The following is a 24,986-nucleotide window of genomic DNA, read 5'->3' on the forward strand; positions in this document are numbered from 1 at the left end:
CTGATACCAGGGAAGGAGAAAGGGGGAGAGAAATAAATAATAATCTGTCTCCATTCAGCGTATATAGGTTACCTGATTTGCATATATGCTAATAACGCTATAATTACCCTGCTGTTCTGGCCTATGATCAAGTTCTATAAATACATAGGATAGCAGAGCTAGGCCTAGCAACACCACCCCCAAAATCATGGAGTATATGTATGTATATGTGCGCATTTTATGTACACTCTAAACCTATGAGCCTCTCTTTGTTAGAACACACTCCCTTACAGATCCCAGCTCTTCAGACGTTCAGCTAGCCCTCTTGTGTTTTGAAGCTACTTTGGAGGCGGGAAGACATGCCTGAATGAGAAAACATTCTAGGTTTTACTTAATTCTTAGTATTAATTTCATTATCAATATTATGGCTATTTTTCGGAAAATCAGACTTCCCCAAATTATTGAATTAGTTATTATCACCTGGATTCCCTCACCTCCTACAATCCTACACCTTGGGGTACAGGCTGGTGGGTAGGAACAGGAAGCCCCCATCTCTTAGGCCTGCTGAGATGTTTCAGAAGGCGCTGCCTACGGGAGAGGAAGTGGAGTCCTCTTCCCCAAACCTGCTCCTCATGCCTCAGTCTCCTGGCACACTCACCACTCGAAGGAAACCAGGGGGAAGATACACAGGGGGCTGTGCAAATTTTTGGGTGATGGTGGCAGAAGTGGGGAGGAAGCTTGGAGGAACATAAAAGATGCAATCCACAGCTGTCTGCTTTTAATTATAATTATCCCCTTTCGCTTCCTTTCTGGCTAATGAGGGGGGGGATTTAAATTTTTTTCTCCCTTTTCTCCCCCTTCCTCCTTTCCCTGGAATTGAGGGGTGGGGTGAGTTCAGGATCCTCCTCCCCTTCCTCCCTTATCCCCTGGTTACTGGGAGAAAGGCAGACTCCAGAGGGTGGTGACAGTATGAAGAGATTTGCAGGAACAAAAGAAGGACAGGTTTGGATTGCTGGACACGTCCCAGAGCTGGACAGACCCCCCCCCATTCCACTGGCACCCCCTCCCATCAACCCCCCAGCTCCCTAGACAAGGAACTCAATGTCTTCCAGCCGGTGAGAAAGGAGCTAACGGGAGCCCTGGTCTAGAGAGAAGGGGGAGGGAAGGGGTGGGGAGATGGGGGGGTGCAAAATTAGTCTCAAAGGATCTTTATTTCTGAGCTAGTGAAGCAGATGTAATCAAGGGGAGAGCAAAATAATCATAATGGGAGGAATGGGGGAGGGGAAGCGGGGCTGGAATTGGGGGACTGGGCCAGGACAGGACTGAGAATTGGGGGGCAGAGAACGTTGAGTGGGGAGAGTCTGTTGCCTTCTTTCACCCCTCTAAAGTCTCCTTGCTTTGAGGTGGGGAAAGAAGGACCCGGTCTATAGACTCTGACCTTAGCCCTCAGAATCCCTCATTCAGAGCTTAGGGATCGCCAGGCCAGAAGGTGGCTGGGAAGGCACCAGGGAGAAGACAGCCTCCCGCCCCCAGTTGAGGGAGGTGGTGAAGAGAGGGGAGACTGAAAGCAGTGGGGGAGGGTGAGAGAGGGGAGCCAGCAGAGACTCAAGTGGCCTCCAGGTCTGTGGGACAAAAGTTGGAGGGAGATTTGTGTATGAGAGAGGAGGGGAGGGGGCCGTGGGGAAGGGGGGGCTTTGACAATGAACTTGAGACAAACTTCATTAGCATGCAGGCCTGCTGTCTGTCACGTCGAGCTCAGACCGAGTTCCCATGCAGACCAGGAAGAGTGGGAGGGAGAAAAAGGGAGGGGCTGAGGATGGGGGTTAGAGAGAGAAAAGAGACCCGACCATTGTACCATTCTGGGCCCCAGCTTCCACCAAATATCGGGACCCCAGCCCTGGAAACCAACCCCCAAATTGCTCTCCCTCCTCTAGGAAAAAGATAATTTATCTCCCACTTTGACTCTGTGGTCCCACCCCTTCTCTTCTCTTGTCTAGACTTCCAAGTGCTGGCCTTCATCTCCCCGCAAGATGCGCCCCCCTCCAACTCTCAGCCTTCGTCTTCTTACTGTCACTGTCTCCTTCACAAGTAAGATCTGGATTTGTGATTAGTTAAGCTGACCGGGATAGGAGTTGAGGGGAGGCCTGGGAAGGGGGGCCTGGAATGCCCTGAGCCTTCAAATGGCAAACTGTGTCACCTTCCCATGACTCCATCAGCTCAGCGCCTCACCCTCCACACACCACTTAATCACTCTCTCAAGTTCCAAAGCGAATTAAAACTCAGAGACTAGGGACCGAGTCTTTCCATCACACCCTTTCTCTTGCTTCCCTTGGGGACGAGGGTGGCCTGGAGGAACAATAGCTTCCCTTAGCCCCTTCTTCCTGCCTCAGGTTAGAAAAGGCAGTAGGGGAGGTGGCAAGCAGAGTGGAGGTGACAAAGACCCCTGCCCACACAGGCATTGGAAGGAAGAAGGAGGGGCTTCGTCAGAGTGGGCTGTTATTTTGGTGGTGGTGGTGGTAGTGTCTCCAGAGAGGGGCAGCACCCCCTTTTTGCTGCCTTTCCAGGGACAGCAGCAAGAGAAAGAAAGAGAGAGGCAAGCGAAATTCCTGAATGGATAGACAGATGCTACGTCATCGGAGCTGCATCCTCCACTCCACAAGAGGCTAGGAGCTGGGGGGAGAGAGGCAGTCCAGCCGCAGGGGCCACCCGAACAGTCTCTCCTCCTCACAGAAGCCTGGTAAGTGCCCATTCGGGTCCAGGGAGGATCCCAGCCCCCTCAGACATCTAGGCTGGGAGTGGGAAGAGATCCCCTAAAATCAGTCAGGACGCCCTAACCTTCCTACTTTACCTACTGGCTAATGGAGGCTGGTGCAAAATCATCACAGAAAGAAAAGGCTGATAAAAGATTTAGGGGGGTCCCCAAAATGGATGAGGCATGTGTGTAGAGGTGGAGTTGGCAGCAGCGCTCTCACCTCCAGCTTCCTGGGCACCTATCGCTGAGCCCAAGGCAGTGGCTCTGCCCACCCGCCCCAGAGTGGCTCCTGGTTCCCCTCCTTCCCCCAGCCCATGCAGGCTGGAGACAGCTCACTAAGTTTGTCAATGGGATTGTGGGGGGGCTTTAGGGTCACGGTGCTACTGATCCTATTAATCTGCCCCTCCCTTCTCTCCACCAGACATGGCCAACATCTTAATGCTTGCACCAGAGGAGAGGCAGGAAGGAAACTGTAGTGGAGATGGGAAGGAAGGGAAAAAATGGTTCTGTATTTGGACTCCTGACCTTGTTTCCTCGATCTGGCTCTTATTCCTTTCTGACCTAGAGACTTCTGCTTTTAGGGGAGGACAAAGTCTGAGGGACTTGGGCATGGGGGGAAAGGAGCCAGATGTCCCCAGATGAAAGAAAGGTGGAGACCAAAATTGGGAAAAATCCAAAAACATTTTATAGGATTTAGATTAATTTAATTCCCCTTTCCCCCCTTTCCTATGAGCTGGCAGGTGGGAAAGGGGCTGAGTGGAACCTAAAGGCAAGTGAGGTGTCAGGGAAAATGCTTAGGTTCTCGAAGGGGAGAGAACCCTACCCCAGCCCTCTTCACACCCATCTAATGGAGGGTTTGTGTGTGTGCGTGTGTTTGTGTGTGGGTGTGTGTGTGTGTTTTCCTACGGAAGGCCAGGAGATATATAAAGACAGCACTTTTCCTGCCCCTAGTCCCCCACCCACACTGTGCTTTCTGGGAGACAAGATTGGGGCCATTGTGGGGTAGTGGAGGCTGGAGCGGAGCAGACTATTCCTGGAACCCCAGAGGCCAGATTGCTGGGCGAGGCTAAGGCTGCCAGCCATCATACGTGCACACACATGTTCCATGCCTGCTGGGCTGTGTTCTTCATCAACATGCTCCCCTAGGCATTGTGTATGCTTTGTTGGGGGGTGGCAGGGCAGAGATCAGTGATGAGGGAGATAACTGCCCCAGGGACCCCAGAACTCTCATTGATTAGGGTGGAGGGAGGAGCCAGAGGCCCCCTAACTGTCCTTATGTCTGTTTTCTAGCATGTCAGCAAATTGGTGTGGGGTGGGGGTAGCCCCTTCTTTGGTTTGAAGATAATTTCAGACTGAGACATCCCTTTATGAAATGGATGGGCTGGCAGAGCTGAGGCTGGGAGTCAAGTGAGTATTTGTGAGTGTTAGAAGTGGGGAGGGGGCATTCAAAGCACCCCTCCTAGAAATCAGGCTTGGATGTAAGGCTTGTCCTTGCTCCCCAGCCCCCCTTTTTTCTGATTTCCTACGTTTAGGTAGGTTATCTTCCTGACTTAAAAAAATTAGTTGTGGAATTGAGTTTGAGATGGAAGAATTCACCAGCTTACCCCAACCCACACACAAACACACATACACATATAAGTGTAAAAATACTTATCACAGTATTTTAGAAGCTGGGTCACCTGCGGTATACATGCCACTCCCCCAAATCATAATTTAACCTGAAAGCCAAATTCTGGGAAGATAAGACTATAAAGTGCTGAGAATGGGTTCATACCCAACACTAATAAAAAATAAATGCTTTGTCTTCACACCTTTTGTGTGTATGAAAAAGAGAGGGAGAAAATTGATCACTACAGGATCCTGAGAGATATACTTGGATAGGTGATAAGTAGATAGGTCACGACAGAGATGAGTGGAGAAAGCAAGAGAGATAACATGATTGAGAATATCATAAATGTGCATAACACTTTACAGTTTACACTGCGTTAGATCTAGACAGACAAAAATATATCCCTAACCTCAGCTCCTTCATTCTATCCTAAGCATGCTCTCCCATAGACCCCAGGCAGCAGGAATCTGCAAGGAGATAATGTCCATTGGGCAGGAGATTACTTCCTTAGATTTAAGTCTAAGATCTCCACAGGCTGTTTGAACAGGGCCAAATCCCTGGGCCCAAAGGTTTTGGATGGAAATGAGAGAGGTTGTGAGGATAAGGCTGGGTTAGAGTTGCCCAGGCGAGATGGAGCTGAGAGGCCCAGGCCGGAGGCCATGCCTGCATGTCTAGGCTTTTCTCATTATCCCCCTGTGCAGCCTCAAGCCTGGCGATTGAAGAGGGGAACATAGACTATCCAGGTCCTGAAGATGCAGGACTAGGAGAAAAGGAGTGGCTGAGAGAGTGATAGGAAGGCTGGGGGTCGTCAGGGAAAGAAGGCTGGACTTCTCAAAGGACTTTAACCTTTGCATTCTCCTCCTTGACAGGAGCTGGCCATCCAAGAAGAAGCAGCCTCATTTGTTTTCTGGTGTCATCGTAGGTGGCCACCTATGGCTTTTGGGGTATTTATTTTCTTATTTATTGTTTCTGATGGTGGAGTGGGTGGGGGAAGAAAAGGAAAACTGGCCCTGTCTCACTTATGTTTTCTCCTGTTCTCTGTACCCCTCTACCTCTCTCCCTGTCTCTTCCAGCTTTCGGCCCCTGATTTTGGTCTACTCCAATTGTAGAAAGACCTACATAGTCAATGATAGGCCACCCTGCTTCCAGTTCTGTGATAGAGAGGAAAGGCATTGGGGATACAGGGAACTCTTTCCCCTTCTCCAATGGGCTCCTGAGGGCAAAGTTGGAGGCCAACTGACCTTGGGGGAGATGATTGGTTGGAGAAGGGAACAGAGATACTTGTACCTGGGTGACAGAGGTGAGAAAGAAGAGGAGCATGGGGTATGGTAAACGGGGACCCAAGGAGCTTAAATAACTGTGAGTGGGTATGTATGCCAGGGTATACAACTGCAAGCATTGGGAGGTGGTACCGCTGGGAGTATCTGTGGATTTGTCATTGCATTGGTCTGAGTTGATAAGTTTGAGTATGTGTGCATGTGTGTGTGCGCGCACGCGTGTATGTGTGTGCGTGTGTGTATGTGTATGTGTGTGCATGTGTGTGTGTGCGTGTGTGTGTGTGTGATGCGCAGCACCCTTGCATACTCATGCTTATGCCCCTTAAGGAGGCCATTTGCTGATGGTTGAGGGTCTTGTAGAAAGGACTCAGTCTGGATGAACCAGCCAACCCTCTACCATCTCTGCCACCTTGTTCTTACCTCCCAGACACATAAGGTTCTCAGGCAAGTGAGCAATGTCTGGGCTCAAGAATAGAACTGGGAGCAGGCAAGGAAGGCAGTACTTACACAGGCCCAAGGAATTCTCAAGCTGGCCCCTCAATAGGAGGAACATACCACTCTCGTGGGGAAGAAGTGTGACATCCTTAGGGACGATATCCTCCAGATTATTTCTCCATACCTCCTACCTTTTCTGCCCACATGAATAGATATTTTGTATATATATATATTTTTTTCACACAGCCTCAGTATTTTTTATTGCTAATTCTTGCTTTTATTTGTGACTATCCCATAGACAATGCAGATTTCTATAGCAAAAAATGTATGATATTGTTCATAATGATGCACTTATAAGACAAATAAATATCTGAATCCACCCTTTCCCAAATGCAGCTTTCATCTGTGTCTTCAAGGCAAATTAATCTGGTAATTGGAACATAGAAAAAATATATGCTTTTTATTTAATTACCTGATTATTTCAAGAAAGTGCTTGACTGCCAAAATGTATTCTGGAATCTGAATTATAAAGATCCATCCAAGAGCTGCATCCAGAGAGCATAATTCGGGCCATGTTTTTCTCTACATGGGCCTCTTCAGGCACACAGACAATAGGTGGGCATCAGGGCTATAAGGGATGGGGGTGGGGAAGGGCACTGGCAAAAAATGTGGGCTCCTAGGTTAATCAAGACACTTACAGACTCACATCAGCACCAGGGAATCGATGTGCTCTCCCCACAGCCCCCTAGAAATACCCTGGAAGAACTCAGGGTGGGGTCTGCAGTCCATCGCTCTACAGAACACTCCAGCTGACTGTGCGGTATGCTGGAATCAGGGGACTACTCCAACTGAGACCTTCTTAGGGATACTGAAGCTGGTGGGCCAAGCCCAAAGGGCACCTAATGCACCCATTTTACTCCAGCTGTTATGCTCTTATAGGCCTGCTGTATCTAATTAGTAGAAGGGTCTCCTCTGGTCAAAGGAGCGATCAAATAGTCACGGACCCACAACACAATAGACACAACTCTCCCCTCTGCCTCCCCCACAGATCCCACAGAACACACAACTTACCAAGACCCTCACTCCCCATCCGTAATGCCCTCAATCTACCTGATGGCAAATGCAGACTTGCAGACATACTCACGGTACACAGATCCCTATTAATTGATCAATTACTGGGCACCCACTATGCTTTAGGCATAGTGTTAGCTACCATGGACAAGAATATGTGTGAAATTGCCCCTGCTCTGGAGAGACTGTCTCATTTTCCACCCTCCAAGTAGTTTCTTTTTTGAAACTGGAACAATGGTATACAAACCAGTCCCAGTTAACATGATGGTGGGGAGTTTTCTGCTTCTTTCATGGCTGATAGCTCTTTCTCCATTGGAATAAAGACAGATGCCCTACTCACCTTTATCCTTGAGCAGGGGTGGTGGGAGACTGGGTTGTCAACCACACCCAGACAAAACCAAACAAAAAATTACTTCATTAGCAACCTTGACAGAAATGGGGGTTCTATGTGGGTACTGCCAGGACAATTTAGACTAATCACCGTTTTCCTTTGTTGGAGGTCTCTCCTCATTGTATTTGGACACTCTTTTAGGCTGAATTACCTATGAAGAACCCAAAGCCTCATTAAGAGGCAGAGCGAGCGATCTTGCTCTTTATCAAGCTATTTGGAGAAATTTAGATATATTTTCAGAAGACATCTAAATATACCCATTTCCCTCTTGACCTTGGTTTTTTAGGAAGTCCAGCTGAGTCTGAATTTGACCAATAGAGGTGGAGAGGGGGAGCCTCCAATGGCCAAAAAAAACACACCTTTCTGTTATCTCCCCACTCCAATAAAAATACAGCAGTGGCCGAAAGAGAAGGGAGGTTCATGCTGATTCCAGTTGCCTCTTGCGGCACTGTTTGGTCAGCCCAGGCCAGGATAAGGGGTTGTGGTGATAAGCTTGGGCCCCACAGAGGGCAGAGGACTTGGTTGGAAATTGGTAACAGAGGAGAAAGGGGAGAGTTTTAGCTAGCAGAACAGCCCACTCTTCCTCACTGGCCCCAGCCTCCCAGGTGCTGGTGAGGGGAGGATGGATAGGGAGGAAGGTTTGCTTAAGGTGCTTTTAAGGGATCTTGTGGGAGGGCAAATGGGGAGATATTTGTAGGGGGAGTTGGTAGTATGTTTGGAGAAGCATAGGCCCTAGCTAGAATTGCTGGAATGTCTGGAGGGTATTGGGGATCCTAGAAATGGGTATGGTGTGGTTTCATGAGAAATCTTTGAGGGGATTTATAGTCACGGAGGGGAATGGCTGGAAAACCTATAGTTTTTCCGGGGCGGATGGGGTGTGCATTTAGGGAATGCCTTTAGCAGCACACCAGGAGGTAAGTCTATCTGTGAGAATATTTGAGAGGGGTTCTGGGTTTTTTCGCAACTCTACTGCAGAGACAAGGACCCCGATGCTCTGCTCCCCGAGTGCTTCATTCTAAGCTGTATGAGCACCTGGGAGGGGGCAAGAGGAAACAAAATAGGGAGGGGACACCATCTCTGTCTCTTTCCTTCCCTCCTCATCATTGGCTGGTGTGTTCCCTGTTCTGGAGGGTGAAAAAATCGACATTGTGGAAGCGTCTAGAAAGCCTTTCCCTTGGGTAAGGGCCTTGAGACCCTGTGGCGACTGACAGAAGGAAAAAGCTATGCCAAGCCCAGCCTTGTGAGCACCCTGAGACCTGGGAAATTAGATTGTTTTCTTCAGCACCATATTATCATCCTGGTAGGGAAACACCCGGCTCACAGGCTTTATCTTATTCCAAACTGCCCCCACCCTGCAGTCATGTTGCCAACATCAGTGGAAGCGATTATTCAGATATTCTCCAATCTTTGGGGGAAGCACTGAATTAAACCCACTGCCCACAGGCTTGCATCTAGCCAAGAACAGCTTTCAGGCTTGGCTTTGTCCTGGGCTGTGCAGACAGGCAGATAAAACAATCTGATGGGGCCTGATGACAAAACTGGTCATCCCCTGGAGCACGGCCCTGGTGGCCTAGTGTTCAAGGATCCCTGGTTATAGGAGCTGGCCCAGGTTAATCTGGCTGACAGGCTCCAGGTATCTGAGTCATAGTTTTTTTTTAGTAAGGCAGTGGAGAGTAGAGTGGGTAGAAGGGTGGGGTGGCTTGGGACCAGGAATTGGAACTGCTCCCTGGCAGAGCTCAGGTAGGGGCCCACAGCTCGTTCTTCCAGCTCTACTGGGCAGCGGGATTCGGATCCTGCCTGCCGCCGAGTATCTACCTCTCAAGGTTGAGACTAGGCATTATTCAGCCCTGATTCCCAGCGCAGAGGCCGAGCCAGGAATGTCGCGCTGGGCCAGATAAGGAGCCAGGTCGGCAAAGTCCCAGACGGAACCTTGCTGGAGGGCGATCCTCCTCCCATAACCCCAGCTCTCCAGACACCTGGAGCTGGACCATGGGCTAGAGGTCAGAGTCTCACCATGTTGGGGAAGGGCAAGAAGGCGCTAGCAAGGGCCTCCATGGCTGGATGAAAATCTGTGGGTCTTGTCCCGGCTGATGCCAGCTGGAATCCTCACCCCAGCCTCCCCTACCTGTAACTTTGGTGCTGCGAACACATTCAAGAGATATTCCAGTTTCTGCAAGGCGGAAAAGGAGGCTCAGCACCGCTCAACCCTCGCATGTCCCTGTAGGAATCCCAAACTTCCAGGATCTTTCCCTCATTGTTTTGGGTTGAAAACCAGCAAGACAGGTTCCTGCCCATTCTAAAAGGTTAGGATCACAGTCTGCTAAGGATCAGAACCCGAGAAGCACAAAGAATATTCTGATGGGAGGCGGCGGTAGGAGTAGAGTCTGCAGTCATCTGGTTCTTTCTGAGGGGCTTTCACCTGACCTCTTTTCCATCTTTGTGCCCTGGTGTTGGTGCAGCATACCTAGGGCCAAAATGGAAAATGTAGAACCTACAAAATGAGTGAGGTTGGAGATCAAAACCACAAATGGCAATGGATTGGAGGTGGCAGGCGGGTCTCGGGGGTGAGTGAGGCAGCAAGAGGCTGAGAATCAGCACAGAGACGTAGTAGTCCCCCGATCCCTATTCTCCAGTGGGGAGGGGCGCCCCAATTGCGCTCCCCGGCCGGCCCGGGAAGGGGGAGGGGCGGGGCCGGCGGGGAACGAGCCGCTGACGTCAGACGCGGTAGAGCCAATCAGAGGATGGCCTGGGGAGGGAGTGTGAAAGGATGAATGAAAAGTCCGGAGCCGGAGCGCGCCGGGGCCAGAGCCGCGGCAGAGGCAGAGGAGGGAGCTAGGAGGTGAGACCCGCTCCACCCTGCTCGCCTAGGCTCGGCGGAGGCTAAGAGCAGGGCAGCCTCCTCTGTCCGGCGCCCGCTGAGCCCCGGCATCTGGAACTCAGGGCCCTGGCGCTCCAGGGGCGGGAACTGGCCGGGAGGACCGCGCGGGAGAGCACGGATGGGCACCCTGGGCTCGATGTAAGTGGCCTGGCCAGCGTGGAGCACGAGGTGGGCGAGCGCCTCGGAATCCGGCGTGCCCGCGCGTCCGCCACGAGGGGCCGGCCGAGCCCCCACCCTCTTCGGGGCTGCGGTTTCCCGTTCCGGATCGCACCCCTTTCCCACCCCTAGGGCACCGCTCGCCTCGAACCCCCGGCCATTTTCACAACCCTGGGTGATCTCTGGTCCTCTCTGCACAAAGCCGTTTATCCGGGGCTCTGCAGGGCCTGGGACTCTGGTCACCTGCCCTGTCGCCCTCTGCTTTCCTCCCCTCCGCCCCTCTCATGGGTACTCTCCCGGATCTCTTCCCGGGTGGGGTCTCTGCTGTTTCCTTCTCTCCTTGAGAGACTCGCTTGGGAGTCTCTGGGTCGCCCCCACCCGCCCCCCACAGCCTTTCCTCTCTCTTTGGGTCGCCGGGATTTCCCTGCTTCCTATTAGGACATCTCTGGGGTTTTTACCTCCGAGGTTTGGCTGCCCATTTCCCCTTTTAGTCGGCCTCTTGGATCCAGCTCTTTCCCCCACAAGGGCTCCGCTTCGCTTCCAACGCCTTTCTGAGTTGGCGACGTGGCCGGGCCGGCACCGCGGCTCCCCATTTCCATCCCGCGCCAGGCTCGGGCTCCGCCGAAGGCAGGGCTCTGGCTGTCGGATGCGCCCTCGATCTTCCAGAGGAGGGCAGTGGAGACCCGGCGAGGCTGGGGAGGCCTCTGCCTGGGTCGCTGCGGTCTTCCCGGGTGGCACGAAAAGCCCGCGCGTCCCTTCCACCTGGGACCAGCGGAACTCCTGCTCCTGGCCCGAATGGGAGAGCGGGAAATGGGGCAGCAGAAGCTTCTTGGGTCTGGGTCGGGGTCAACTCCCCAACTTCGACGCCACCGGTCATCGCGTCCTTTCCACGCCTTTTTCGGTCTCTGTCGTGTCTGTATCTCCGTGTCTGAGGTTTTTGTTGTTGTTTTGTCTCGGACTTCATTTCTCTCTTCACCCTCCCCCTCAACTCCACTCGTGTCCCTTCCCTCCTACTCCCGCTGACGGGCGACCGGGAAGCTGCGGAGGTGCTGGCGGCGGCGGCGGCCGGGAGGCTGCGTGGAAGAGGCGGCGACAGCAGCCAGGAGGCGGGGTTGGTTGTTATCTTTGGTTATCTAGCTGTATGAGTGGTGTGGAGTCTTCATAAAGCTAGATAACCGAAAGTAAAAATAACCCCATACACTGCGCAGAGGGGCCCGGGGAAAGCCGGCCTCACGGGCGGGAGGGGGAGGCTTGAGCGAGGGGCTAGAGCCGCGAGGACTGACCAGCACCAGAGATACAAGAGGAGGAGAGAGACCTCACTGGTTCGGGCGACATTTCACCCCCCCCAGCACCCCAGTCGGCACAGGTAGGAGTCACAGTCCCATTTCACTTCAGCCAGGTGCCATATTTTTCCCCCAGCAGAGTTGAGGGGGAGCAAGGAAGCCTCATTGTGGTGCCCTCTGGTGGTCCCCGCTCAGGATGGGGCCTTTTCTGGCAGTCTGGGTCACTGCTTAGGAAGCTGATCCAAGGGAGAAATCAGTTGAAATCTAGCTGCAGGGTTATTCCGCCTCCCGGCCCAGGCCTCTCCCTCCAGCGGGAGCTGGGGAACACTTTCCCACAGGCTGTCCACAGCTATGGCTGGGTGGGGCAGTTTGGAGGAAGTCACCTGAGAACACTGGTCTTTGCTTAAGTCGGCTCCTTAAAGCCATGTAGGGCTATCCAGCTTGGTTGGAAGATGAGGGTGTCTACGTGAAAATAGGAAATAGAATTGAAGGTGCCGAGGGTGGGAGGGTTGCTCAAAAATGTAAACAGGGTGGCAGAAGAACCTTTTGCCCAGTCTGGGTTCTGGGGCAGTGGAGTGCAGGGCAATCTCGGTTCCATTTCCGTTCACCTTCCTCCTTCCGACCCAGGACCTGAAGCCAATCTCTTTAAAAGATCCTTATGCTGCTTTGTCATTACTGACCAGAGGGGCTGAGTTGGGGCCTTTTAGGACACCCAACCTTCCCACCCCATCTTCACTCTTGGAAATCATCTCCAAGAACAAATGGCCTCAAGAAGCTCTGAGGATCTCAAACACAAAGGAATTTGTAGCTTAGTATCTATGCTGCCCAGAGAAAGCAAAGAATTAGAGAGATTAATCGGGGCCTTTCCTAAAAGAATCCATTTATCTGGCTTGACCTAAATATTTTAAGCGAAAGAGTGTTTAGGTGCAGTTGAAAGGAGTATAGTCTAGAGTCACTTTGTGGAATAGAAGTCAATGTAGCCAAAGCTAGAAGTAGCTCTGTCTGCATTTACTACAGGTCTGCATCCCATACGCCGGCACCTGGCCTTCCCAGACACGGGGCAGGAAGGAGTAATAAGGGGGTGGAAGAACTGGACAAAATGACCTTGACTGACTCCAGTTTCCTGTGTAAATTTAACATTTCCTCCCAGGACCTGATTTTATAGCTAGAAGATAATGATTCAATTAGATATTATGTGGGAGAAATATTGGAGAATCCAAACTCAAAAAAATTGTGCTTCAGGGAGCCTAGAATACATGTCTTCTTCCTTTAGAGATTTAGAGGAAGGCGAGATTAGTAGCCTCTTACTTTCTCAGCCATTTGGAATTTGGGTTTTCTGGGGGAGGGGCAGGTGGAGACTGGATTAGGGAGAAAGGGAGCAGGTTTTAGGCGAGGACTAATAATTCCTAACACTACTTCCTGGGCGCTGGGCCTGCATCCCTTTCTCTTATCTTTCAACATTGTGAGATAGTCATTATTAACCCCATTTTACCGATGAGGAACCACGGACTCAAATGAGTTGCTAATGTTACTCAGTGGTTTCCAATCCAGTGCTTTTTCCTTTTTTTTTTTTTTTTTGAGATTGAGTCTCACTCTGTTGCCAGGCTGGAGTGCAGTGATGCAATCTCGGCACACTGCAACCTCCCCCTCCTGGGTTCAAGTGATTCTCCTGCCTCCGCCTCCCGAGTAGCTGGGACTACAAGCGCGCGTACCACCATGCCCAGCTAATTTTTGTATTTTTTTTTAGTAGAGATGGGGTTTCACCATGTTGGCCAGTATGGTCTTGATCTCTTGATCTCTTGATCTGCCCGCCTCGGCCTCCCATAATGCTGGGTTTACAGGCATGAGCCACCCTGGCCGGCCTAACCCAACCCAGTGCTTTTTCTACTGAACTTGCCTGTAGGAACAACTGGAGAGACAGTGAAACAGGGAGGGTAAGATGGGGTTGAGCTGAGAAAGGAAGGCATGGGGCACGGGAGGGGGAAGGTGCACCAAGAGAAAAGCCCTGCCTGTGAGCAGGGTCTGGGAGCTGGGATGAGAGAAGAAGCACCAAGAAAGATAGGATTCCTTTAAAAACAAACAAACAACAATAACAAAAGCCTTTCATGTAGCTTGTTGGAAATGTGTATTTGGGATCCACTGAGGCTCATTCACATGAGACTTAGAACCTGTATCAGTAACCACAATGGGTTTACATTATTATTGTTGTCTCCTATTAGTGCATTTGACCTACCTCAGGATATCCAAAGGAAAACAGAGGGAAGTGGGGGGTTGAGAACTGACACCCTACAACGCCAGCACCTCAGTGGAAAGGAGGAATAGAGCCCAGGAGGGATGTGGGGGTGAGGGTTTGTGTCTGCCTTATGTGAGCATATGGTGTGTGCATGTGGGTGTGTGGGTGGGGTTGTCAGGAGAGTGATGGGTGACTGTGTTTGTGAGCTGTGTGTGTCTGCTTTATGAGGGTGAGAAACTGAGTGGTGTGTGACCTGGTGTGAGGTTGGATGTATGTGCTTCCATGGTGCGTGGGAAGCTCGGTCGTGATATTAGGGACACCTGGCTACATATAAGTATAAACCCACTCTAGGAACAGACACTCTTGGATTTGGAAGGTTACCAAATGCAGACATCACGGTGACACTGCTGAGTTCTCCCCACACCCTCTGTACCAGATCGCATCTCCTCCAACTGAACCCCACAGGAGAACTGTGGGACTGGGGTGCAGGGAAGCCGTGTTAAAAGGGGCTCAGAAAGGCCTCATCAGAGTTACCAGTTAAGAAATTTCCTCTCTTGTATAATCACACCTCTGCCTGTGTCTAAGAATTTTCAGTTCTATTCTTTAGATACTGCTACATCTACTATTTTTACTGGAAACCAAATTCTAAGCTGGTTTCTTTATTCATTTCTCTCCTCAGCCCCTCATTTTAATACCCTCCTATTGAATTCTAGGTCCAGAAAGCCAAAGGCAATTTTCTCTCAAATATTTGACCCAAGTGTTGCATTATCAGCCACACCCTCACTCTTGGACAAATTCTCCTCCCACCCAATTCCAGTCATGGAAAGGGTTTTGTTGATAAGTTCTTACAGTCACAGGAATCATCCTAGTCAGCAAGCCGTGGGAGAGACAGAAATAGAAACAGCAAATTTGACCAAACCAAGGTCCATGTTTGGGTGTTTTCATTTATCAAGCACACAAATCTCTGAGCCTCAATTCAGATATTTGTATAATCGGGATAAGAAACCCTTAGGATTATTGTGTGCAGAAAATGAAGAATTCTATATAAAAGATCGTATACTATGTTATGACACTCATGGTTAAACGGTAATTCTTAGATTGCAGAAAGGTTAAAGGCTACAGTTTGGAAAGACTGATAGCATATGATTTGTTTCAGAATGTAAAAAGGGCAGCTCTCTGGCATGTTCCTGACTGAGGATCTCATAACATTTAACTTGAGGAACTTCCTCCTTTTCCAGCTTTGGGAGTCAAGGTGAGACTCCTGGGGACCTAGGTAGGAAGTATCTGAAGACTTGGGAGAGGAGGCACAGTCCTTGGGAAGCCTGATAAAGGGAAGAGGTTGGAGTCCACGTGGCAGAATGGCCGTTGTTTTCTTTCTCCTTAATGGATATTAAGATTTATTGGTAAGAGCACTTAGGATGGGTAAACTGACTTACATAGATAAATACAGAATGTGTAAATGATAATTTCAAGTTTATGCCATTAAGCTCCTGGATTCTAAGTAACTAAAAACACAGTTTATTAAATTAAAAGACAAGTTAGGTAGTGGCTATAATTAACAAGTCCTATAGAGACCTGCCTATCAGCATGTAGACTTGTCTTCATAATTGAGTGACTTTAAGAAGGGATGTCTTCTCTCCCTTCGCCTCACAAACCAACATCCCCCCAGTCCCCAGTGCGATTCCTAAGGTTGGTAACCCACCAGAGTCACACGGGCCCCTATGTCTGAAAGTCTTTCTTGAAGTCTGCATGTTCAAGGTTTGAAAGTTGGAATCTGGTTATTTATTTTTTCACCTTCCTTCACTCCAATGTTCTGGGTATGGATTGACCTTCCCACCTCCCTTCCTTTGCTATTGGGACCTCAGAGGTCTTGAGGGGTGAGTATGTCTCATCCAGAGACAGGGTGTGCTGACTTCCCTAGGAGATCATGAGTTTAGGTTAATGCTTTAAAATCACTGGAGGGAAGGAGCAGACAAAACTATAAAAACATTCTTGGGGCTTTGAGGAGAATGAGGAGCAGAGTTATGGAAGGAAGGGTGGGTGGGTGCATATTTAGATAGGAGAGAGACGGGGAAAGGGGGAACCCCCTCCTTGCCACCCAGGCTCTCCCAGGGCCAAAGTGACACCCCCTCCTCCTCCTGCCCTAATCCCCCCATTAAGGCAGCTCTGAGTTTGTTATGACAGGGGCTGAAGGCTGCTGAATTGCTGTTTGCTGTGTCTGCTAATTGGACTGAAGGGTTGGAGTCTGGACACTGAAAGAGACCATTGTTGCTGTTTACCTTCTACAGCCGCCTCCCTGGGGACCCTCTGGGTAAAGGGGAGCAGCAGCACCCCCTTAGGGTCATTGCACCCATTTCCTGCACAAGGGACTGCGGTGGGGAGACAGTTTGTCTCATTGCCTTGGGGTGGTTTGAGCTTCTACAGCACAGAGGAGACAAGCCAACACCTGAGCCAGTCTCATCTCCAGGCCAGGCCTAGGGGCCATCCAGGAGCTCCCAGGAAAGAGGATTTACATGCTTGTCTTTCTCCTTTTTATTCATTCCCTTCTTCTTTAGGGATCGTTGCTTTGCCTCTTCCTCCAGCTAATCAGGCTTCACCCCCTGCACCTTTTCTGACCTGCTTTCTTCTAGGTCAGTGATTCTCAACTTGGTTATGCACTGAATCACCTGGGGAGCTTTTTTAAAAATGTTGATGTTTGGGCCCAGCCCCAGACCCATGAAATCAGAGTATGTGGAAATGATGCCTAGGCATCATTATTATTTAATGTGCACCTGAGGTTATGAACCACTGATGTAGGCTCACCTCTCCACCTGGGAAACACATACACACACGTATGCATGTACCCACATGCCTGTGTATGTGTACACGTGCACACACAAACACACCCCGGCCTTTCCCCACCTCTCCTCCCAAACTCCTGATATCTATAATACTATCAGACAGGTTGTATGTCTTTTAAATTATTATTACTAAATTCCTTGTAGGAGCCTTAGCATTTAGAATGGAATTTAGAGGTCTGTACTTTATCTCCCACCTCAATCTGAGCTCTTCCCCAAGGGGAGGGACTATGATTCCATCTCCCTGTGGATGTCCAAATAGGATCTAGAGGAAGACTGAGCTAAATTATCAGAGATTCAATGACTTTTGTGCTCTTCCTTCCTCAAAGTAATATTGGCAATTTGGAGGTCTTCAGAGAGGAGAAACTTTCTTCAGGTATCATCTTTCCCTTTTCTTACTGTTTCCAAATGTTTTTGCTTCTTCTCTTCCCTTTAGCTTCTCACCTGGGGCGGGTGGGTTCTGCACCACCCTCCCACCCTCCTTCCTCCGTGTGGACGATAGAGCCACATCCAGCACCACGGACAGCTCCCGGGCGGTGAGTGAAATGGCTGTGCTGACCCCCTTTGAGAGGGTTAGGAGGGACCCTCCTGTCTGTACAGTTAGCTATCAAAGACTCTAAATTTTTGAATCTGTGGGAACTGTTTGCAGTCAGCTTTGGAGTCTCAGGGAGAGGCAAAGGCTGAGGGAAGTTGGCATTCTTCTCTCCGGGCAATTGGGTTTGTCTTCATGTTGGGGAGTCTGAATGAGAAGGGCTGCTCCAGTAGTAGGAAGAATGAAGGTTATATTTCAAGAATGATTTAAGCTAGGTCATGTAAGATACGGAGGGTATAGATCAGGTAGAGCTGAAATGAGCCTTAGATATCATCATTCCTATATTCCTCATTTTACAGATCCCATGGGAGTAGAAGAGGTGTGAGCAGGTTGCCCAGCTGGTTAGCGGAAATGCCAAGATCCAGGCTCCTGAATTTCAGCCTGGCCCTTTCTATCTGTCTGATACCTCCTTTACGAGTCTCTCTGCCTGGGTTGTGTGGAGCGGACCTGCTGCTGGTTGGGGGAGTTTGCAGGTTGCCCCTATGCAAAAAAGGACAGGATGCATGACTGGCATGTAAGGTGTTCAGGAAAACCAGGAAAAGGTGGAACAGACTGCTACCTCTGTCTGAAGTGGTTTGGAGGGAAGGCCTCAGGGACAGGGCATACCTAGCAGTAGCTGGCAAGCCCATGGGAGAAAAGGCAAGGGGGCAACCATCTGCCAGGGCACAGAGGCCAGGGGATGGCCACAAGGAGTCTCCAGAGGCCAGTGGGAGTCATGCAAACTGGAACGGGGCCTGGGAAAGGCCCTTCTGTGTGCCCAGGCCTGCCTCCCCAACACCGTGAGCCTAGAAACAAAGGGGCCATTCTCTCTAGGATTTGATGCTGCCATCTCCGGCTGGCAGTGCCAGGTGGTGGGGGCATCAGGGGGTGTCAATCCATTATCCCCCCCAACTCCTAGGTCCTCTGAGGCTGGATGTTGGGGAGGTGGGTGTTCTATGATATGTTGCCATGGCAACCGCCTCCCCACCCCCAAAGTACAAAGAGAGGCAGCTTTCACCCCTACCCCCAGGAAGAACCTGGGTCTGGCTGGGAATCTTCCCTTGAGAATCCTCCTTTCTGATGCACAAGCCATGGCATGCATAAGCGTCACCCTCTTTTCAGCACTGGAAGCTGAGGGTTCTGACAGCGGCAGGCCACATAGGCAAGGAAGCTGGTGCATGCAGTGTCTCTGGGCAAGGTTATGCAAGTGAGTACCAGCCCCTTATACTTAACCCCCTCTCTTCCCAAGCTCGCCTGCCCCTCACCTACCACAGCCAAGGACATCCCAGGCCTTCTCAGCTGAAGCGATGGGGCCTTGACCTTCTACTCTTTCCCAGAAGTGAGGGACACCCAGCTACCTCCAGCAAACCTCCAGGCTGTGGGAACAGAGAAGAGGAGGGGGCCACTCCTGCCACCCTCCATCTGCACCCTCCGCCATTACTCATTAGGCATTCTGCCCCCTCCTTCCGCTCGTTAAGCCTGATTTGCATACATTTGCATAATACAGTTCATTTGCATTCCAGGAGGCTCATGGTAGAAGCCAGGAAAAAAGGGGAGGGGGGCTGGAGAAGAGAAAAAGGGGGAGAGATTTTGTTTTCATCAAAGTGTTGGGGGAGGGACTAGGGGGAGGTGGCAGGAAGAGGACAGAAATAAAAACTTACACTACTTTCTTTCTTCCTTTCTGCCCTCCCTCCCTGAGCTGGACTCAAATGCCAAAGAGAGATGCCAAGGGGCCAGCTTTTCTGTCCTTTTTTGTCTTGCTTCCTCCGGCCTTGGCTCCCCAGCCTGGCCCCCCACCTTGTTGGGCCGAGGCTTCAGAAAGAAAGAGGCAGGGGTAGGAGGCAAGGCTGTGGGAACGGAAGCGGAGGGTGAGGGAGGCCGCCATCTTAGGTAACTGGTGCCTGTAAGATGGCTGCCCGACCAGGTGTGCACTGAAAGCCTCCCCTGGTTGGTGGACATGGAACAGACTGAGGCCATAAGAAGGACTTCCTGGCTGACCAGAAATACTGTTGAATCTTCCTGTTAATGGAATTAGGAAGAGAGGATGGAGAGAGAAGGAAGGAGGGAGAGACCAGGAATGGCGGCCCCCAGAAGAGATGTAAGGTTGAGCACAGGAGCAGGGGTGGTAGAGAGGCCTCAGCACTGGGCTTAGTTCCCAGACTACTTAGAGGACTGTGGGTAATAAGAAAAGTACTGGAGGAATCAGAATGGGGGAATATCAGCATGAGGAGAGAGAGAGTAAGATGTGGCCAGGCAGTATCATCTGCTAGTTTGAGGGTCTCTCTGGGGCCTGTGAAAGGTGACTGTGTACTTGAGGTGATGCTCCACCTTCTCTCCTCAGCCCAGCACTCTGGTGAAACTGCATCCTCTCAGAGGCCACTCACAGCCCCCTCAACAAAGACCACTGGCCCTTCCCAAGCCCAGTCCTCCTTGACCTGTATGGAAAATGTTATGCTATTTTCTCAGTCTTTTCCTTTGGCCTTCTGTTCTTCTGTTACATCCATGATCATCTGTTCTTGGTTCCATTCATTCAGTCCTCCGGATGGACCAGTTCCTTAACTAGAAGTGGTCCCCAGGTTCTGCTGGTAGCTTGTTTTCTCTTCCTTCTCACTCTTCTCACTCCACTTTTATCACTTCAGCCATCACCTGAAGTTATAAATTCTTCTGTGTTTCGTTTTTCTTTTCTTTTCTCTTCTCTTTCTTTCTCTCTCTCTCTCTTTCTTGTTTCTTTTTTTTTTTTTTTTTTTTGAGAGTCTTGCTCTCTCACCCAAGCTGGAGTGCAATGGCGCAATCTCAGCTCACTGCAACCTCTGCCGCCCGGGTTCAAGCAATTCTTCTGCCTCAGCCTCCTGAGTAGCTGGGACTACAGGCACCCGCCACCACGCCCAGCTAATTGTTTGTATTTTTAGTAGAGACAGAGTTTCACAGTGTTAGCCAGGATGGTCTCAATCTCTTGACCTTGTGATCCGCCCGCCTCGGCCCCCCAAAGTACTGGGATTACAGGCATGAGCCACCGCGCCGGGCCTAGTCTTGACCTCTTTTAAACTCCAAATTCGCACCCCCAACTGCCAACTACCACCTGTGGTCCTGCCATTTGTCCCCAGATCAGGGATTGGAATGGTACATCTGCTTGACCAAGCCTGGATCACATGCCTAGGCTCTAGCTGCAAGGAGAGCCCAGAAAGTACCTGTGTTTTTAGCTTCTGTAGTGGCATAGAAGTACAACCTCCCACCAAAACCCAGGAGGTGGTCCAGTCCCCAGGCAGTTCGGATGCTCCCTCCGCATTGTGCTTCTGCTGCCTTACCTCTATCGGTGGCCTCATTAAACTCCTAGGCCCCCAGGTTGAACTCCTGAACATTTTCCTGGACTTGTCCCCACATCCAAATCAGCCACATCAAAACCCATCACTTCTTCCTGTGTAGCACCTCTCATCCATTCCCTTCCCTCTGGTACCCCTGCCTCCATGTCAGCACATTCATTCAGCAGGCACTGAGGGTCTCCTGTGTGCCAGGAGCTATGCTCAAGGGGAGTGTGGAATACAACGCTGCTCTGAGGAACTGGCAGTCTACTGGGTGAGGCAGACACATGAATGATTAGAAGACGGTCTGGAAAGCATTGTCCTGCAGACCTGCACAAAGTGCTGTGGAGGCATGGGGAAGGGAGCCGGGGGCCACCTCGGGGAGCTCAGGAAGGCTTCCTGGAGGACGCCAAGAGATAAGCGATACAAGATAAACAGGCATTTGGCAATCTACAGTCTGGGGAAGTAGGTGGTGGACAGTCCACAGCATTCGAGAAGGCAAGTAGGTAAGGAAGAGCAGGGTATGTTTGGGGACTAGCATGGCCATCGCAGGGAGTCTGCTGGGAGGAGAAGGGAAACAGAGGTAGGAATTCCCCTGTAAAGCACCTTATGTGCTATACCAGGGAGGCTGGGGCAGTTAGCTGACAGCCTCAGAAGTGCCAGGTGTAGGGCATGCCTGGAAAGCAACACATAACCACTCCTAGGAGGGATGGGGACTCCTGCATCTGGCTGTCCATTGAGACCAGCCAGACATTTAACTGGCTCTCAGCTAGTTCCAAACAAATGAAGGACATATGAAAGACCTGGAAGCCACTTGAGGAAGGGATGTCTCTACCACCCACCTTCAGAATCCCTCCTTCCCCCATGACATGCGGGGGCAGCAAGCTTATGGGAGCTTTCTGGGGAGAGATGTGGAGAAGCAGAAGTTGGTGTCCCTCAGCACAATGAGCACCCTGATGTCAGGGCAGGGGGATGGGCTGCTGGGGGTTGGGGGACAGGGATACTGGCTCTGACTTTGTGGGGCAACAAGCTAGTCTCTGAGCTCTCTTATGAAAAAAAAAGGAAGGGAGGGAGAGAGGGCCGGCCGGGCACAGTGGCCCAAGCCTGTAATCTCAGCACTTTGGGAGGCCAAGGCAGGTGGATCGCCTGAGGTCAGGAGTTCAAGACCAGCCTGGCCAACATGGTGAAACCCTATCTCTACTAAAAATACAAAAATTAGCCAGGCATGATGGCCCATGCCTGTAATCCCAGCTATTCAGGAGGCTGAGGCAGGAGAATCACTTGAACCTGGGAGGCAGAGGTTGCAGTGAGCTGAAATCAGGCCACTGCCCTCCAGTCTGGGCAGCAGAGCAAGACTCTGTCTCAAAAAAAAAAAAAAAAAGAAAAAAAAGAAAGGTTCAGTGGTCAGGGCTGTGTGACTCAGGGGGCTACAGCAAAGCAGCAAAGAAGGGGCACAGTCCTGGAACCCTCCTGAGGGAGGGAGTTGGGGGTGAGGTAGTAGCCAGGGCCAAGACTCCGAGGGAATTCTTCCTCAAGAAAGCGGATGAGAGGCTGGAGAGGCAGATGGGAAAATGGTGAGGCTGCTGGTGGCTGCTGGGCGGAATGTAAGTGGGGGTGCCCACCACCGCCCATCCCCCAGGCCCGGCTTGTACACAAAGACTTCTCTGTGAGTGGCCATGGAAGTGGCCCTGTCAGGTGAGGGGGCTTAGCTCCCAGGGAGTGGGGTGGAATGGGGCTGGAGGAAGGGAGGGCTGAGAGGTGGCCTCAGGCTTTAACCAGGTCTGGGCAAGAAGGAGAGAGAAGCCGAAACCAGGCCGGGGTCTCACAGTGAGGCCGTTCATGGTCTGATCCAGCTGTCCCCAGGATGGGCTCCTCTCCATCATCCAACCAGGGACCCAGGGCCCCAGCACCAAGGCCCTGACCTGCCCCTGCCTTCTCCCCATGTCTTCCCGGCTATAACTCCTGATCCTGCCAGGCCTCTCCAGCCTTCCATCCCCTGCTCATACATGCTGTCTCCTGACACTCTTGGGACTGACCCCGCTCTTGGGACTGACCCTGCTTGAGCTTCTCTCATCTTCCCAGCATGGGGTCTCCTTCCATCTCCTGCACAGTGCTCCTGCTCCAGGGAGGGCTGTGTTGAGAGGGTAGAGACACAAGATTGACCAGAACTAAAAAGGAGTCCCAAGGCCACCCCAGTCTCCACACCCACTCTTGCCTTCCCCAGGAGAGGCTCCTCTCCTGGCCTGGCCTCAGTGTCACTTACTGCTAATCAGCAATGTGTAGAGACCTTTCTCCCATCCCCCCACCACCAAGCCCTTGTTGGGCACACTGCACACTGGCTTTTTTTTTTTTTTTTTTTTTGGAGACGGAGTCTTGCTCTGTCACCCAGGCTGGAGTGCAGTGGCGCGATCTCAGCTCACTGCAACCTCTGCCTCCCAGGTTCAAGTGATTCTCCTGCCTCAGCCTCCAGAGTAGCTGGGATTACAGGTGCCTGCCACCATGCCCGGCTAATTTTTGTAATTTTAGTAGAGACAGGGTTTTGCCATGTTGGCCAGGCTGGTCTCGAACTCCTGACCTCAAGTGATCTGCCCACCTTGGCCTCCCAAAGTGCTGGGATTACAGGTGTGAGCCACTGTGCGTGGACTGCGCTGGCCCTTCTAGTGAATGTTTGGGTTCAGGGTACACGAAGCAGCAGAATGCTGGCGGACACCACCTCAGCTTGCAGGCTGCTCCGGGTTTGATAGTCAGTGGGGCTTTGTCCACAGGAAGGACGGCAAAAGAAGGAGCTTTTGGTTTTTGACTCTGGAATTGGACAGGCTGGTCAGGATACAAATTCTGGCTTCCCCCACTTACTAGCTAGGTGACCTTAGGCAAGTCCCTTCATGTCTTTGGACCCTAACTGCCTTCCTTGGTTATCCTGAAGATCAAATGGGGTGATGGGAATGAATGTTTTCTAAGGCTGTGTGCAGATGTTTAGTGTTAAATGCTAAGTGCAGAGGGACACAGTTATGGGGCCATTGAGGTAGGTGGGGGCAATCAAGGAAGGCCTCCTGGGTTGTGAGGGCCGTGGATCACCGGGTGCAGTCCATAACGGAGGCCTGACTGAGAAATGGGGCTGGGCTCCATGGCTGGGGCTTTTGTGGTCTGAAGGAGGTGAGCATCTTGCTGAGGCTGTTTCGAGAGGGACCCGTTGTTAACAATTAGGTGGTGAACTCCACGACGGCAGCCTCTTTTATCCACTGGCCAGGTGTGAATGCCGCCCAACATACCAGGAGGAGGGGACAGGTAGGGTGCAGCTCTGCCACATTGCCCCTAACCTGCCCTGCTCCCTCCCTACAGCCTTCGTCTCCTCGTCCTCCAGGCAGCACAAGCCATTGTGGAATCTCCACCGGGTGTACAGAACGGTGCCTCTGCGTCCTGCCACTCAGGACCTCTCAAGTCCCCGATGTGATGGCTCCTCAGCATGATCAGGAGTGAGCGTAATTCAGACCTATTTAGATCCGTCAGCCCACGGACCAGGAGGACCTTGAGCAGGACAGTCTTTTGTCTCCAAGCAGTCATTCCTTGTTATACAAGCAAGAGTCAGGAGGAGGAATGGTTTTGGCATCATCCCCCACAGACAGCAATGGGGCCTTTAGGCCTGGAAGGAAGGACCAGGCTGAGGCTGGCATATGGAGGTTGAGCCCTGGGCACGGGGCATCAGCTTCACCCGGCTGGGGATGCCTTCTGCTGGGTTTGTCCATCTGGCACCAGCTGGCTTCCCAGCACCGCCCCCACAACCAACCAGACTCCTTCTTCTGCTGTTGCCATGACAATTGGCTGCCATATTGTACCTCAGAGCACTAGCTCCTATCTGGATTTTCCCGCGGGGTTCCTAGAGGGTGGGAGATGGGTCTCCAGGGATTTATCCCTTTCCCCTGATATCTATCCAATAAAAATTCATAATAACATATGATTTTTTAATAGCCTAAGTGGAGGATTACTATGTGTCAGGCTCTGTGCCAGGCACTCTCTACATGTTATTTAATGTGGCTAAGAAAGAATTAATGAGATAGAATTCAAGAGGTTCCCATCCAGTTTCCTGCTACTACGACAGACTTTTCCTCTCTCCAACCAGGAAATTCCATGATCTTGCTTATTCCTGTCTTGGGAAGTCCTTCTCCATGTCTAACCAAGATCTATATGGCTATAGCACCGCTCTTTGGCTCTTGGCTT

General features: G+C 51.2%; 1 protein-coding gene across 1 annotated transcript; it reads left to right on the forward strand.

Annotated features, from left to right (window-relative positions):
- The first annotated feature begins 933 nt into the window (after positions 1-933).
- Positions 934-24,726, forward strand: LOC100967919 (uncharacterized). Its single transcript, XM_034931083.4, has 8 exons — positions 934-981; positions 1,977-2,067; positions 2,544-2,716; positions 5,210-5,284; positions 15,303-15,316; positions 17,338-17,437; positions 18,595-18,679; positions 24,111-24,726. Exons 1-8 carry the CDS (start codon positions 949-951, stop codon positions 24,236-24,238), a joined length of 699 nt encoding a protein of 232 aa, XP_034786974.3. The 5' UTR covers positions 934-948; the 3' UTR covers positions 24,239-24,726.
- The last annotated feature ends 260 nt before the right edge of the window (positions 24,727-24,986 follow it).

Source organism: Pan paniscus, chromosome 1, assembly GCF_029289425.2.
Source record: "Pan paniscus chromosome 1, NHGRI_mPanPan1-v2.0_pri, whole genome shotgun sequence".
Lineage (NCBI taxonomy): Eukaryota > Metazoa > Chordata > Mammalia > Primates > Hominidae > Pan > Pan paniscus.

What these genes read in the sequence shown, in the direction of transcription:
- LOC100967919 (XM_034931083.4), top strand. Translation starts at nt 949, where the DNA reads ATGAAGAGATTTGCAGGAACAAAAGAAGGACAG. An exon ending in CCACGGACAGCTCCCGGGCG is followed by an intron (nt 17,438 to 18,594) that starts GTGAGTGAAATG and finishes CCCTCTTTTCAG; the next exon opens with CACTGGAAGCTGAGGGTTCT. An exon ending in CTCTGGGCAAGGTTATGCAA is followed by an intron (nt 18,680 to 24,110) that starts GTGAGTACCAGC and finishes CCCTCCCTACAG; the next exon opens with CCTTCGTCTCCTCGTCCTCC.